At 49.6% G+C, this 15,328-nt stretch overlaps 1 protein-coding gene across 1 annotated transcript in view; it reads left to right on the top strand.

Annotated features, from left to right (window-relative positions):
• LOC126538447 (uncharacterized) overlaps positions 1 to 15,328 on the top strand; it is a 432,420-nt gene that overhangs the window by 325,935 nt on the left and 91,157 nt on the right. The window contains exon 4 of the mRNA XM_050185288.3: positions 5,280 to 5,514. Coding sequence (XP_050041245.2) covers positions 5,280 to 5,514 — 235 coding nt within the window. The remainder of the gene's footprint in view (positions 1 to 5,279; positions 5,515 to 15,328) is intronic.

Raw genomic sequence — 15,328 nt, 5'->3', positions numbered from 1 at the left:
GCTTAGCAATTCATTGCTCAATTGCAAAAATATCTCATTTACACCGAGGCATAGCAGAAAAAAACAATTTCACCTGCGATGCAACAGCAAGACTCTACATATTTGTGTAGAAAGGAATACACAAACACACTCAACATAGACGCTTTTAGATAGATGCCCAATTATATATTTTTAATATATTGGGTGAAAAGCAAGAGACTTGCAAAAAGTTTGGATTTCTCTCACCTTTAGCACGTCTGTATTTGGTCCTGTCAGATCTTAGTGTGAAAAAGCCAGAATTTCAACCAGTTTAGCAAAGAAGGATGTAGCGAAGTGGCTTTTTAAATTTGTAGCTTCGGTTTCCCCGCCGCCGCCAGCGAAAAATGGCCGTGCACCGTCGCTGATAAATAAACCGGTGCCACGCCGACGACGCCGGCACCGCCGACTAGTAACGACCACCACGCCACCACCGGTTGAAACCGACACGGCGCAAACCTCTACCAGTAACTGGGCATTGCGCGACGGGGCGCCAGGGGAACTGACGATCGCGGCTCGATCTCGTGCCACGTATGAACGAAAGCGAGCAGTGTTACGTTCGACCGGCGGGGGCTGGCGATCTTCGACGGTCGCAAAGGCGCCGGCATGTCAGCGGCGGCGACTCGCTGTGAAAATAACAATGCGCCGAGTCAACAGGCCGTTGGCGCCTGGATGGCTCCTGCGGCGACTCGCATTGTAATGACGACAATACGTCGCGTCCCCAGGTGGGCGGCGCCGGTAGGCCTGGACGCAGTCGGCGGACCGGGTATTGTTAGTGGATTCGCCGTCACCGTCACGGCTTGTTTGAAGCGGTAGAACTCCTGGAAGAACAAGTTTTGTGGCGCCGTCTCACGCATCTTTGAAGTCATCAGTCAATGTACAGACGCGGCGACCACTGTCTGCGGGGTCGACTCTGGGACCAAGAGGCGCCTGCTCAGATCAAGACCTCTGTCTGGGAAAACCCTGTCACCTTGGTGTGGTCAGGGAAACCTGTGCCGAAGTGAATGTGTGAACCCTCCCCCTCAAAGGCGGGTCGGCTACGATGTCTTTGGACCCTCCGAATCGGTCGACGGTGAACGGCCGCTTTCCCTCACCTGGGGATCTAGGGAGGACAGAGTGTTTAAAAGCAGCTGTTGCGCGGCTGCTTAGTGTGCATTCTCGTTCACTCATGCTAGACTGATGAACTGTAACGTTCTCATGTAGATACTGTAAATAAATCCCACATTTCTCGTTATCGATGAGAACAAGTATTTCCCTTCAACAACGTACTCAGCGTGGATGAGTTGGACGACGGCATGGGCCAGCTACCATCTATTTCATGGCCAACCCCAAACATTACAGCAGGCAGCGCGGGAGGGCCGCTTCGACTGCGTGTAACCAGCGCGTACATTGCGTGGCCGTGCGCTGACGAGGGCGCCAGATCTTGAAAGGGATCTGCAGCCGGCTCATGGCTTTCTGTGTACTTTGTTCTTGCCGTTCTTGGTTGGAAGCAATAGACCGCACGAAGCTTACTTCACTCGCTGCTGCTGCCGCGCATGCTCGCACCTGCGTCCAGTGTTTTGCAGCGAGTGTGCGCGCTCGTGGAGTGTGGCGCATTAATGCTTGCTTGTACGCTCTCACACCATGGTTGGTAATTAGGCAGTAAATGAAAGTTTCCTAGTTTATACGACCGATAAAGCTACTATATATCCTTACTTCGTATAGATGTCTGCCAATTTGCTATCGCAATCGATGCTTCAACTTTGGGGCGTTACTGCGACTTTCTTTTATATCTCCCCTCTTGTTCTCACGACATCATCATCGGATGGGATATTCTTTGAAGCCATCATGCCCTCATTGACAGCGCCCGCGTCGATGTTGCGCTCCTTCCTCTTTTTGACACGCCATTTGATGAGCAGCCTCCTGCCAAACTTGTGCTCACAGAAAAAAAAAGTTATATTGTGGGGCTTTGCGTGCCAAATCCACGATCTGATTATGAGGCACGCCGTAGTGGGGGACTCCACAAATTTGTACCACCTGGGGTTGTTTAGCGTGCACCTCAATCTAAGTTCGTCACAGGAGACATCGACGTACCTCGTTGGTCGTCTGTGATCGTCCCCGTGTCGTGCGACTCCCTGTGAGGCGCTTTCTATGCCGTCTGACCTCTTTGCCCATCGCCGAATGTTTCCTCTGTCATGCGCTTTGCTTTATTTCCGCACTGGCACCACTTTCACGTGCGTTTGTAACCCAACGTCGCCCTCGCTTCATTTGTTACGCCGCGAGTGCCTCGGTCGAGCTGTGCTGGTGCACTTTTCAACACGGATGCAGACCGCTTACAACGCCTTCACCGCACCCTTTTACAGCATCAATCCACTGCAACCTTACTTCCACGCAGTGCGACAGTTTTTCCATCTTCTTCACCAATTCAGCTCATCATTTGATTGCCACATTACTTTTCCGGGTCGAGCGACAGTTGTCTTTTACACCATCGACACTGGCTCCCACGCTCCTCTGCAGCAGCGGCCTTACCGGCTTTCAGCCACAGAGAGGCGGGTGTGTGGGTGGTGTTCTCGTGTGTATGCGTGTGTGGGTGTACGCGTAATGGGGGAGTGCAGAATTGCGCATAATTACTTCAGTATGAGGAGTTACCATCTAGTTTTACTAAGTGGCGGGCTATTGATGAGCAGGTGACTGGCAGGCTCACTGGAGGGGTTTTCAGTCATCAAGCAGTCTATGAGCATCCCGAATCGTTCTTGTTAAAAAAGATGGTTCAATCCAATTTTGTGTTGATTATTGTCTTTGAATGAGATCTCGCGAGACGATGTCTATATTTTACCGCGCAATGACGGCGCACTTCACTTTTTTTCTTCCTTAAATCTTCCCTCGTGGCAAGTAAGTGCCCATGGCCGAGGCTTCTCTCTGTAAAAACTCAGTTGTCACAGCGTACAGCGTCTATGCATTTAATGTCATTCCGTTCGGCCTTTTTAATGCGCGGCCATATTTCAGCGAATGATGGACACAATTATGCGTCGCCTACAGCGGCAAACATGCCCCTGCTATTTAGATGACATGTTGTTGTTTGCGCCCGACTTCCAGACACATCTTAAACGGCTGAAACAACTTGCCGTAAGCAAACTGGCCCGCAGCTTAACTTAAGGAAGTGTATATTCAATGCAAAAGAATTAACTATATTGGGCCATCTTGCTTCCAAACATGGCGCACTTCCCGATCCCGCTAAGTGCCACGACGTGGCGGAATTTCTTAAGTCAACGACACCTAAGGCAGTGCTAAGGTATACTGGAATAGGGTAGTGTATCGTCCGGGGGCGAAAACATGCTTCTTTTTGCGATCACGGCCGGGAGTGCTGGAGCACGCCGGACGACTGCAGCGCCATCTCTCACTGCAGCCTGGATTCATTGTTGGCAAGAGGGAATACAATGGTGCAAAACAGGGCCTCTGAAACTGGCAGTTATGGTTGCCGCGGAGGTCATGCAGGTACGTTTGCAGCTCGCCGATTGCTTACTGTGGTTTTTCCTGTCGCGTTCGCACATCGTTTATGTGCAGGGCAAGCGCAGGGTTTGCAAATGTGCTTTGTGGGTGTGTGTGCGCGCTCGTGTAGTGAGGTTCCTGCATAACGATCACAACAACTTCGGGCTGCTTTAGATCGGGCACATTGCAAGCATTGGCTGTATTCTTGCCCTTCGGCACCCTTTTACGGAGAGAAATATCTAAACGTTAGCGGCTGAATTCATCACAGAGAAGTATTTTTTTTTATTCAGTGACACCTGGCAACCGCTTTTCTAGTTGTACACTAGTAGCAAAAATTTTACTGTTAGTAAGCGTTACAAGTGCCCGGTGTGCCCCCCTTGGCTACGACGCTACTCCCCCCTCCCACCCGCAATCGACGCAATCGAGCTATCATAACATGATTTACATGCCACAAAGCTGGCATGGATGTCGTGACATCATCATCATTGGCCCATTTTGATGTCCATCGCAAGACGAAAGCTTCTCCAGCGATATCCAATACCCCTGTCTTGTGCTCACTGGTTCCACCAGTCTTGAAATTTTCTAATTCCATCACGCCCACGTTATTCTCTGGCTTCCTCGACTGTGCTTCCTCCCCTTAGCACCCATTCTGCAACTCCAATAAACTAGCGGTTCTCTTCCTTACGCATTGCATGGTCTGCCCAGCACGACTTCTTCCTCTTAATGTCAACGAGAATATCAGCTATCCCCGTTCGCTCTCTAATCCACATCGCTCTCTTCTCGTCTATTATCGTCACGCCTAACATTTTTCATTGCATCGTTCGTTGCATGGTCCTCAACGTCTTCCCAAGCTTCCTTGGCAACCTCCAAGTTTCGGCCCCATATGTTAGTAGCGGTAGAAAGCAATGATTAGCAGTAAGGTCCATGGCGATGATTTAGTAATGCCTGCCGTAAGCTCTCCCACAATTTTTTTATTTTTGTAAATTTCCTTGATCAGAGGCCCCTGCGAGTAATTAACCTAGATAAACGTATTTCTGCGCAGGTTCTAGAGGCTGACTGCCGATCATGACATTTCGTTCTCTCGTCAGGCTGCGGAGCATTACTTTTCTCTTCTGCATACTAACCTTCAATCAGACTCTCACACTTTTTTCGCTATGGTCCTCAAAAGTTCGTCGCAAATAGTCTGCAGCGTTGCTGAGTGTGCCGTTAACCCTCACTCCTAACCATTTCTAGTCTAACTGGTTGCCCACCTTTAAGTATTCAGGGATAGCGATGTAAAAATTTTGCCATTGATCATGCGAAGCCTTTTGCGGATATCTGGCTATGCAAAATTGGCGCGTAAGTGTCATCCGTTCGAAATCAACATTCGTGGGAAACTTCATTTTTGACCGCAGTTCGGGGTCACTGCGCAGCTGCCTAGATGCCCCGATCTAATCATTCCAGCTACCTGACTCAAGCGCAGGTAGCGCGCGTTTCATGTATAGCCAATATCAAAACGTAAACTGCCAATGTTCATTTATCATATACTGTAAGCTTGTTCGCTTACTCCCGTAAAATTAGGGCGTAAATTAGAAAGGATGGGGTGTTCCAAAGGTGTTTTCTTATTGAACACCCTTTTCCGTTAGAAAGGGTGTTTGGGGGTGTTTACAAGGGTGAAAAAATAAACACACTCGCAATACACCCATAAGGGTGTGAATATTCTTCTGCGCGTTATGCTTGCTCGCAAGTTGCTGGAAGCTTGCACAGTGTCTCCGTTCTGCCGTTCGCAAGTACTTATCATGCACCTTCTTTTGCAGCGGGGTGACGACAATCCACGAGACGAAAGTGATCGGCACCTATATCGACGGCAAGTACGCGCAGATCCTGCAGAGCACCTCGCGCCTCGTCTCGGCCGCGCCTTCGGCCGCAGCGAGCGGCGCCCCAACGCCCACTTTCCGGGCGCCCGAAGCGACACCTGCCGCCCGGCTGCCCAAACTCGAGCCCTCGCCAAGCCCGAGACAGCAGCACGTGATACGTTCTAGCAGCGCTCAGGTGAGCCCACGTGTTGCACCACCCGCTCTGTAGAGAGTGCTGGCTGGCCAGGGTAGTTGGTAGCTCTTCTGTCGGCGTTCTGCCCGACAACAATAGTTCTGAAGTCATAACAACAGCTTTCTATTGTGACAGCAATTCTGACGTTACGACAGAAATTCTTTCGTCGCAACAAAAAGATTCTGTCGCGACGACGAAGAGTTGTGAAGTCGTAACAGAAACGTTCTGTCGCGACAACAAGAATTCTTAAGTCGCAACAACAGCTTTCTATCGTGACAGCGACTCTGACATTACTACAGCGATTCTGACGTCGCAACAGAAACATTCAGTCTCGACGGCCAAGAGTTGTGAAGTCGCAACAGAAACGTTCTGTCGCGACAACAAGAGTTTATGAAGTCGCGACATCAACTTTCTATCGCTACAGCGATTCTGACTTCGCACCAGGAACTCTATCGGGACTACACATTTTCTGTCGTGGCGTTAGAAGTGTGCCACTTTCTGTCGTAGAGACATAAGTTCTGACGCCGTGAGAGAAGCGCTTTCCGTCGCGACGCTTTACAATTGTATGTCAGTTTCGCATCGGTGGTGTACACTTCACCTTTCTCTTGCGCGGTATACAATCGTGCTTCTCTGAAGTCGGCAATGCTGATGGCACCGACGCCGCTCTTAAAGTCGACGTGGCCAATTCTTATAATTGTGCTGTGACGACAAGGCACAGAAACGCCCTACCGGCCTCCTCAATATCTCGGCCGCTGATCAAGATCAGAATGGCTGCGTATCCGTTTTGTTTTATTTCAGAAGATGCGGCACACAGGCCTGTGGACTTACATGTGCCGTTACATTGACACATTAGTTAATTTCCTAGAAATATTGCATAAGCTTAGCCAAAAAGAAGTTTTGGGTTCTTCCACTAAGTCCCGTGAAAAGCTGTCTTGCTCGGGTCTCATTGTTCTGGTACAGCGCTGCCGTGAGAAGCCAGTATGTTGTCAGAATGAACACTCATCCACAAATGTTTATTTAGCTAATTTGCATTGAACACACGAATTATATGCGCGCTCAAAAGTGTAAAGACCCAGAGACAATTGTAGAAATTAGCAGTAACAACCGTAACTGTGTCCCCCGTCACCGTTGTCTATTTCTGAATTTCTTTTGGATATGGATCGCGTACAGCAAAATTGATGTTCTAGCACTCCACAATGTACCTGCCGATGGTAACAACACTTTTGCTCTTCAAAAGATGCGGCAGTTGACGCGGTGAAGTGAAAGGGCATCTTGGCTCTTAAAATGCAAGTGTAAACATCAACGCAAGCATATTCTTACTGTTGACATAGCCAAAATGTACACTTACAGACGTGTTCGGCGTCACTATAGATATGCTATTCCCACCCCGACTATATCGGTCTCGAGCTGGAAGCCAGCTGGAGTTGACGTTTTCAAGCGTCTACCAAAATACCGCCTAAAAACAGCGATTAAGGATTTCTTTGTTAGGTTTCATGTCGAAGTTTTACCTTTAAAAACATGGCTACGTAACAAGGGTTTTTTTCGTGCCGTGGTCAACGGTCTGGCCCGTCTGCCACTACCCAGAATCGTTGAAGCACGTATTTTTGTCTTGTACAAACGCAGTACACTTTTGGCACAACGTACGAATTGTGTTTGACGTGCAGATATACCCAAATTGGTATAACGTAAAATTTCTGACGCTGGAAGATGACAAAAATAACAGTGTTGAAACCCTGTTATTGCTAGGTTTGTATGCAATTTGGAGATCACGAACTGACTACGTGCTAGCTCTTGAAAATGCGAAACCTGCGTGGACGCACTTTTGCGATGCTTTTGCATATACAAGTTTGGTGCTGGGCGGCGAAGATGAGTTTAGCAAGAGATGGCAGGTGTGGCAGAAGCACCTGCAGCAAAGACGAGTACGTAGATAGATGTGCGATTCCCTGTGTATGTGTGTGTGTGTTAGAAAATCTGTAAAGCAAGAACGCTTCAGTGCATGGTACCTGCTATGTTTACGAAAAAGAGGAAAAATGCGAAAGAAAGCGTGGTGCAGTAAAAAAAAAAACTGCACCACGCTTTCTTTCGCATACAAGAGAAGGGTTTTTATTTACCATGGGGAGCAAATTGCCTTATATGTAAACAATTAGAAACAATTGACCATGTTTTTTTGCATTGTTGGGCAGGGGTTTTCTTTTGGGACGTTCTTCAAAGAACACTACAGAAAGAATTGCCTTTAAGTTCATTAGGTATTAGATTTCTGACAGTAGAAAATGAGGACGGCTTGCCTTTGGACTTAATTATGCTAATGGGCCTCCACTGTTTATGGAGGGCTCGAATGGCCGGTTTCTTGTGTGAGCCTGACAGCCGGCCTGCGCGGCTGCTCTTCCGGGACGATATTTCCAAGTTCATTGATGTAATTAAACAACAAGAATGTCCTCCGGATTGGCTGGCGAGGATTGAGCCCCTCGCCACATTAAAGGAATTTTAAACTGGACATGGCCAGCCACAATGTGACTGACCACACAATATGCATGCGCACAAAGTTGAATGTGTGTTTGTGTATGTTTATGTATCACTTACCTTATTTCAAGAAATGATGCCCTTTGTGTTAGCTTGGTGAAACTTCTGGCAATAAAGAAAAAAAAAAGCGTGGTGCAGTGGTAACATGCTGGGCTTGGGTTCCACAGGTCCAAAGTTCGATTCGCCGGCGGGGAAGTTTTTTCTTTTGACTAATGTTCTTTTTACTAAGAAATTTACAAAGCCTTAAAGAGGTCTCTGTCAATTCTTAATTAAATATTGGTCAAGAACTACAGGACGTCACACTACAGAGAACAGAACGACAGAAACAACGTCCGAAAATACGACAAACTGAAATTTCCTGTTGTCTTTTTCAATTGGGTATATCTTCAAGGTAGAACGCGGTAGCTAGCTGGGCGACTCGGTGCACCTGCATTATTATCGCTTACAGCGCGCACTAAAAACATGCAGAAAAAAATAGACGAGCACTCGTGTTTCGTCTCCCTTCTTTGTCCGTGTTTTTAGCCCGCGCTGTGAGTAATAATAATTCATGGTAGACGTATCTATGGTTTCCGCAAGGCTATAATGGAGAAGTTGGTGCACTTCTTAAAAAAACAACAGGGGAAAAAAGTGTGTGTGTGGGAGGGAGAGAGAGGCAAAGAGAGTGAAGACCGATTTATGCCCTTATCAATTGAATAGTTACCGTAAAAATGGCTTACGTTATCGACTGTCGCCTTTACGAGGGCTACAGTGAGGCTGAGCGGGCAGACACAGAACAAGACGTGGTTTCAGAAGAAAAATTTGGGGATCCGCGCACTATGCTAATCGATGTAAGCTAAGCTTTCTGTGCTGTTCGCGTTGATTCACGATAATTGGCGGTGATGTTTACGGCGAATGTTATAGTTCGTCAGCGTTAACTGCAATACTAGAGTGATGAGTTGATGTTAAACGTTACTTGCATGCACCGCTTGTGTTGGTCTACGTAGCATACACTACAAAGATAGGAGTGTTTGCTTGAGGCGTCCTTGTGCACCATTGTTCATAGCCTGCGAGATGGTTAGCTCTGTCATTACCTGACGTGTCACATTGCATTCTGGCCCCCAGAAGTGGTAAACTTTAAATAAATAATGGGCCTTTATGTGCCAGGCCACAATCTGATTATGAGGCACGTAGCAGTGGGGGACTCGATTTTAACTTCGATCATCTGGGATTCTTTGACGTGCACCTGAATTAACGCCTAAACTAAACCCCTTAACACCTAAAGTGCACCTAAACCTGAGTACGCAAGCGTTTGTGCAGTTCACCCCCGTCGAAATGCGGTTGCCCCGGTCGGGGTCGAACTTCAAACCTCGAGCAACGCGATTGCCACAAAACTACTGCGGCGGTTACGGAAGTGTTGATTTGATGGGTGAGCGCTTTCGTAGTGTCGTTTAGGCGCCGCGCTGCTTAACGCAGTTTTACGTCCACAGGCCCTACGTTACTTACCCGCTTAACAATTTCAACGGGGTTCAGTTTTCAGAAATAGTAGAAAGCTACCGTAGTGTTCTTTAAATTTATCCAGTTTCTCCGCAACGGCTGCTGTGCCTAGTAGTAGCGTGTCCTTGCTTTCTTTCGTCGCCTTTTCCCTCTCCGGCCCTCCCCCATGTGTGCGAGCTGCGGCCGAAGAGCGACAAGGCTGCCATTCACTCTAAAACTGGTACAGCGCAACATAGCAAGAAAGACACAAGTGGAGCCGGCCAGATAAAGCAACAGAGCGCTGACTTCCAACTGGTTTAGTGGCAGGTTGCACGAAATATATAGCTACAAGAAAGCATCAGGAAATGTCGTCACAACACTTCACAAAGCGTCACACCGATAGAAGGCTACACCATCATGAGTCACAGAACGCGCAATTCTGTCATCCAAGGTTAAACTGATCAAGAAATCTTACTTCTTGTAGAAACAAGCGCCGTTAGGGTCGAAACAAAGAAACACCGCGGCATCAACTGGAGCCGGCTTGCAGTCGTCACACCTCCCTCGCTAAGTATTTCATTGTTACGCCTCTCAACGACACAGCAAATCATCGTGCCATAGTGTCACAGTGATTGAGTAATAACATATTCACCGGGAGGGTTGCGTCAGCAAAGAAGACGGGATGGTTGACGAAGATGCGGCAGCGGACGAACCGCAGAGCTCCTTGTCGGTGCTGTGAAGGTCAAGCTTCGTTGTCGCGACCAGTATGGTCGACTGCGTTGTCCGGGAGACGTCGGTAGCGCCGGGTGCAGGGTCAGCGCTCAGCAACGGTCGGCGGGACCTAGGTTGTGGGCCGGCTCGGGCCCTCCCACCTGACTGGCCAGTTAGCTCCATCTACCAGGCACACCTCAACCATGGACCATCGTTCGCGGATGTCCGCGGAACAGTACGATTCCTCAGACCAGCAGCGCTGCCTCCTGAATCTGCCCAGGGGCGCTCTGTCGCCGTTTCACGAACCCGCACCGCCACCTTGTCGCCAGCCTTCTGAGCCCCGCAGCACACGGTCTCCTCCACCCGTGCCTCGCGCTTTACCTTTTCTTTTCCCTATTCTCTGCCACCTTTATTGTTTTTCGGGCATTTTCGGGCTTATTACTTTCTGTGGGTGTGTTACAGCCGTAGGTAACACGACCTTCTGTTCGGACGACCTTATGACACTGCAAAAGAAATATGTATTATATATATAAATATATATATATATATATATATATATATATATATATATAGAGAGAGAGAGAGAGAGAGAGAGACAGAGAGAGAGATATGTTGTGTAAGCGCTATTAACGTACTTCGTTTTCACTTGTGCATAGCCATCATCATCTTCCCTGTCTTCGACTTCTTCGCGCATGAGCTGGGGCGTTTCCTTTCTTGGAATAAACAGCGCTGGACAACTTGATCGGTCTCGGTATTATAAAGCGGTGGAGGTACGTCAAGACCCCGACGCCCTCTCGCGTTCCCGTCCTCCCTGGAGCTCCGTTCCGGTCACCCCCTGCGCCCAGCTACCCTTACAACGATGGACACTTCGAACCCCGGCCCTTCCGGCGCCTCTAACCCGAACACACAGACGACCCCGCCTGCGGCGCCCTCTTGGACTGTGACGAGCCCTCAGTGCGATCCCACTGTCTTTGCGGGACTGCGCGGTGATGACGTCGACGATTGTATCGACCACTACGACCGCGTGAGTTCGTGCAATGAGTGGAACAACACCCAGAAATTGAGGCACGTCGCCTTCTACTTGACCGGTGTTGCAAAGACGTGGTATTTCAACCACGAATCCGACATCGCGGATTGGCCCACGTTTACCTCCAAGCTGCGGCAAATCTTCGCTTCCTCGTGTGGCAGTGCAGAAGTCGCCGAACAGAAGCTGGAAGCGCGCCGCCAACTTCCACAAGAGTCTTACATTTCATACATAGAGGATGTCTTCGCTCCGTGCCGCCATGCGAATCCTAGCATAACGGAAGCCGAACGCGTTCGCCACATATTAAAAGGCATTGGGTCGATCGCGTTCAACGCCTTAATCGTGCAAAATCCGGCTTCTGTCCAAGACATCACTTCCACGTGTCAACGCCTAGAGGAGCTGCAGTCTATTCGTCTTCCACATGACAGCAGCGATCCTCAGGTTCCCCATTCTCCAGATCTACGTGCTCTTATCCGCACCATCATCCGTGAAGAGCTTCAACTACAAGACCTAAGCCGTCCACCTGCTGCCTGCGCCCCAACCGTCCACCTACTGCCTGCGCCCCTTCGACTTGCGCGAGGTCGTAAAGCAAGAATTGACAGCAATGACGACACCCACGACGCGTCTTTCTCCGGTAGCGTGCCCCGCACCTACCTACGCGGATGTTGCTTCGCTACCCACACCTTCCGTGACCTCCGTGCCTACTGACGTCCGTGCCTATGACCATTTGGCTTCGATGGGAAGCAGAGTACTTGCTGCGCCATCCTACCCTCAGTGGCGTCCACCTCGTCCTGTTTGTTTTACTGCGGTATACGCGACCATATATCTCGCTTCTGCCGCCGTCGCCAGCAGGATGAAAGACGAGGCTATGCAGAGCACGAGAGAGACCGCACTCGCCGACCAGACGCCTACTATCCCGCATCGTACTCGTTCCCTCAACACCGTTCTCCGTCTCCTCCAGCTGCTCCCAATCTGCCTCATAGTTCCCGTTCGGCCAGACGTCGTTCTTTATCGCCTTACCGGCGCTCTACATCACCGCTTCGCCCCACTTCCCATCTTGTCGACCAGCACTGAAAACCAACTGATGCAGTTTTTGGAGGGGAAACTGCTTCTTATCGGTCTTCAAAATGTCCTCCTGTTCGCCCGTCTAACATGCTTTCTGTAACTGTCGAAGGTGTTCCCGCATCAGCTCTCATCGATACCGGTGCCGCCGTTTCTGTTCTTCGTAGTGATCTGTGTTCCCGGCTCCGGAAAGTCAAAATGCCTTATCTGGGACCTATTTTGCGTGGTGCTAATAATGCATTCATTCACCCCGACAGGCGGTGTACTGCTCGTGTTCTCATCGACGGCATACGCCACCATATTGAGTTTCTCATCCTTCCAATATGTATCCATGAACTTATACTGGGTTGGGACTTTCTACATTCTGCTTCAGCCGTCATTTCATCTAGAAAGAAAGTTGTCCATATCACGGATACAGCGCTTGCACCTGTTACGGACTCTTCACTTTCGTACGTGAACTTGGCCATTGCTGCAGACTACGTCCTGCGTCCTGGTCACGAAGACGTTGTAGCCGTAACATCCAGTCAGATCACCGACGGAGACGCGCTAGTCGCCCCTTCTTCCCACTATACTTCTAGCGGAATTCTCATTGCCACCTGTCTTGTCCGGGTTTCACGCGGCCGCGCCCTTCTGTCTGCTTGCAACACGACCCCAGATCCAGTGATGCTGCCCAAAGGGATGACTGTGGCAACCCTCGCTGACACTCAACCTATCTCTATAGTTACGCTTTGCCCTTCCTCATCGCCAGCACCAACCTCAGGTTTGGATTCTTCTTTCCCTCCTCCAGCCATTCTTGGTTCTGACCTAACAGCCGCGCAGACCGAAGCCTTACTGGTGGTCTTGGCAAAGCACAAAGCCTGCTTCGATAACTGTTCCCCTGTGTTGAGCCAAACTTCTGCGGCTACACACCCCATCGAAACGGATGGTTCCGCTATAATACGACGACGCCCCTATCGGGTATTGCCGTCCGAACGCAAGATAATTTAACAACAGGTTGCTGACATGCTTGCGCAGAATATAATACGACCTTCATCTGGCCCATGGGCTTCTCCCGTAGTTCTGGTAAAGAAAAAAGGTGGATCCGTTCGCTTTTGCGTCGATTATCCAGCGCTCAATAAGATCACACGCAAGGACGTATATCCAATGCGTCGAATTGACGACGCTTTGGACACACTACAAGGGGCGCAGTATTTCTCCAGCATTGATCTTCGATAAGGATATTGGCAAATTACGATGAACGAGACTGACGAAGACCGCATTCGCAACAGCAGACGGATTTTATCAATTTAACGTGATGCCTTTTGGCCTTTGTAATGCTCCTGCCACATTTGAGCGCATGATAGACAACGTACTTCGTGGTCTAAAATGAAAGACCTGCCTTTGTTATCTGGACGATATTGTCAAGTTTTCGTCTGACTTCAGCCCACATCTTCATCGATTAGACGAAGTTCTCAAGTGCCTTGCTAATGCTGGTCTGCAGATCAAGATCAATACAAAAAATGCAAATTTGCAAGCAAGAGCATAAAAGTATTGGGCCACGTCGTCTCAAAAGATGGCATCCAGCCAGACCCCGAAAAGACTAGTGCTGTTCTTCAGTTTCCTCGCCCCCAGCAACAGAAAGATCTACGCAGAGTTCCTCGGCTTGGCGTCATATTTTCGTCGATTTATACGCAACTTCGCTGCAATAGCAGCTCCTCTACACAAGCTACTGGTTACAGGTGTCTCTTTCACATGGACTAGCGATTGCGAGTCGGCTTTTCAAGCTCTTAAGCGACATCTTACTTCCGGACCAGTGCTTCGCCACTTCGATAATCGAGCCTCCACCATACTCTATACTGACGCAAGCGCACAAGGTATTGGCGCAGTACTTCTGCAACGTAATGCAGCCTCTAAAGAGCAAGTCATAGCATATGCCAGCCGAACACTTTCTCCAGCTGAGCGGAACTACACCATTACAGAGCAAGAGTGTCTTGCTATCGTTTGGCTGATTCAGAAATTTCGCCCATACCTTTACGGCCGCCACTTGACCATCGTCACCGACCTACATGCTCTGTGTTGGCTGTCATCAATGAAAAACATGTCAGGACGCTTAGGACGCTGCATACTCCGCTTGCAGGAATATGACTTTACGATAACGTAAACGTCTGGAAAAAGCCACCATGATGCAGACGCATTGTCTCGCTGCCCACTCTCGCTCTCTCCCGGTAACGCGCCGTCGTCTTCCCCACCGCGTCGTTCCGATGCTACGCCTGCCTCACACCAGCTCTCGATAACGCCCCAGGCCCAAGTTACGCTTTCGTCACGCTGTGATTTCGTCTTGCTTCAGCAGGATGACTCCTACTGTCGAGCTCTCATGGATCGCCTTAGTGGGTTCGCCGAACCACCCAACAGCCGCTTCCGACGCCAACTTCGACAATTCCGGCTTCAAGATGGCGTGCTACATCGCTACGTTTACCACCCAACAGGTCACCGCTGGGTCCCAGTTCTGCCTCGCTGCCTGCGCCTGCGAGTATTAGAGGCACTTCACGACGACGTATCGGCTGGCCACTTAGGCTTCCACAAGACTTCGACCGCATCAAGACGCACTGCTTCTTACCTGGCCTATTCACAACGGTGGCCAAATACATTGCCTCTTGTGCGTCATGTCAGCACCGCAAACGCTCGACATCCCCTCCTGCCGGTTAATTACAACCTCTCCCTTGCCCGGACGCACCTTTTGAATTTGTTGGTATTGATTTGTATGGTCCCTTGCCGTTGACACCCTCCGGTCACCGTTGGATTGTGACCTCATTTGACCATTTAACAAGGTATGCCGAGACTGCCCCTCTGCGATCCGGTACCGCTTCCGAGGTCGCCGACTTTTTCTTGCGCTCCATCGTCTTGCGCCACGGGGCTTCTCGCGTTCTTCTCAGTGACCGTGGCAAGGCGTTCATCTCCCAAGTTCTCGAGGAAGTTCTTCGGGCCGCTAATACCGTCCACAAATATACTTCCACCTATCATCCGCAAACCAACGGCCTCACTGAGCGCTTCCACCGTACGCTGTCTGACATG

The sequence above is a fragment of the Dermacentor andersoni genome, chromosome 4, assembly GCF_023375885.2.
Source record: "Dermacentor andersoni chromosome 4, qqDerAnde1_hic_scaffold, whole genome shotgun sequence".
NCBI classification, from domain to species: Eukaryota; Metazoa; Arthropoda; class Arachnida; order Ixodida; family Ixodidae; genus Dermacentor; species Dermacentor andersoni.
The sequence above is the reverse complement of the archived record's forward strand: the minus strand, read 5'-3'. Positions and strand labels throughout refer to the sequence as shown.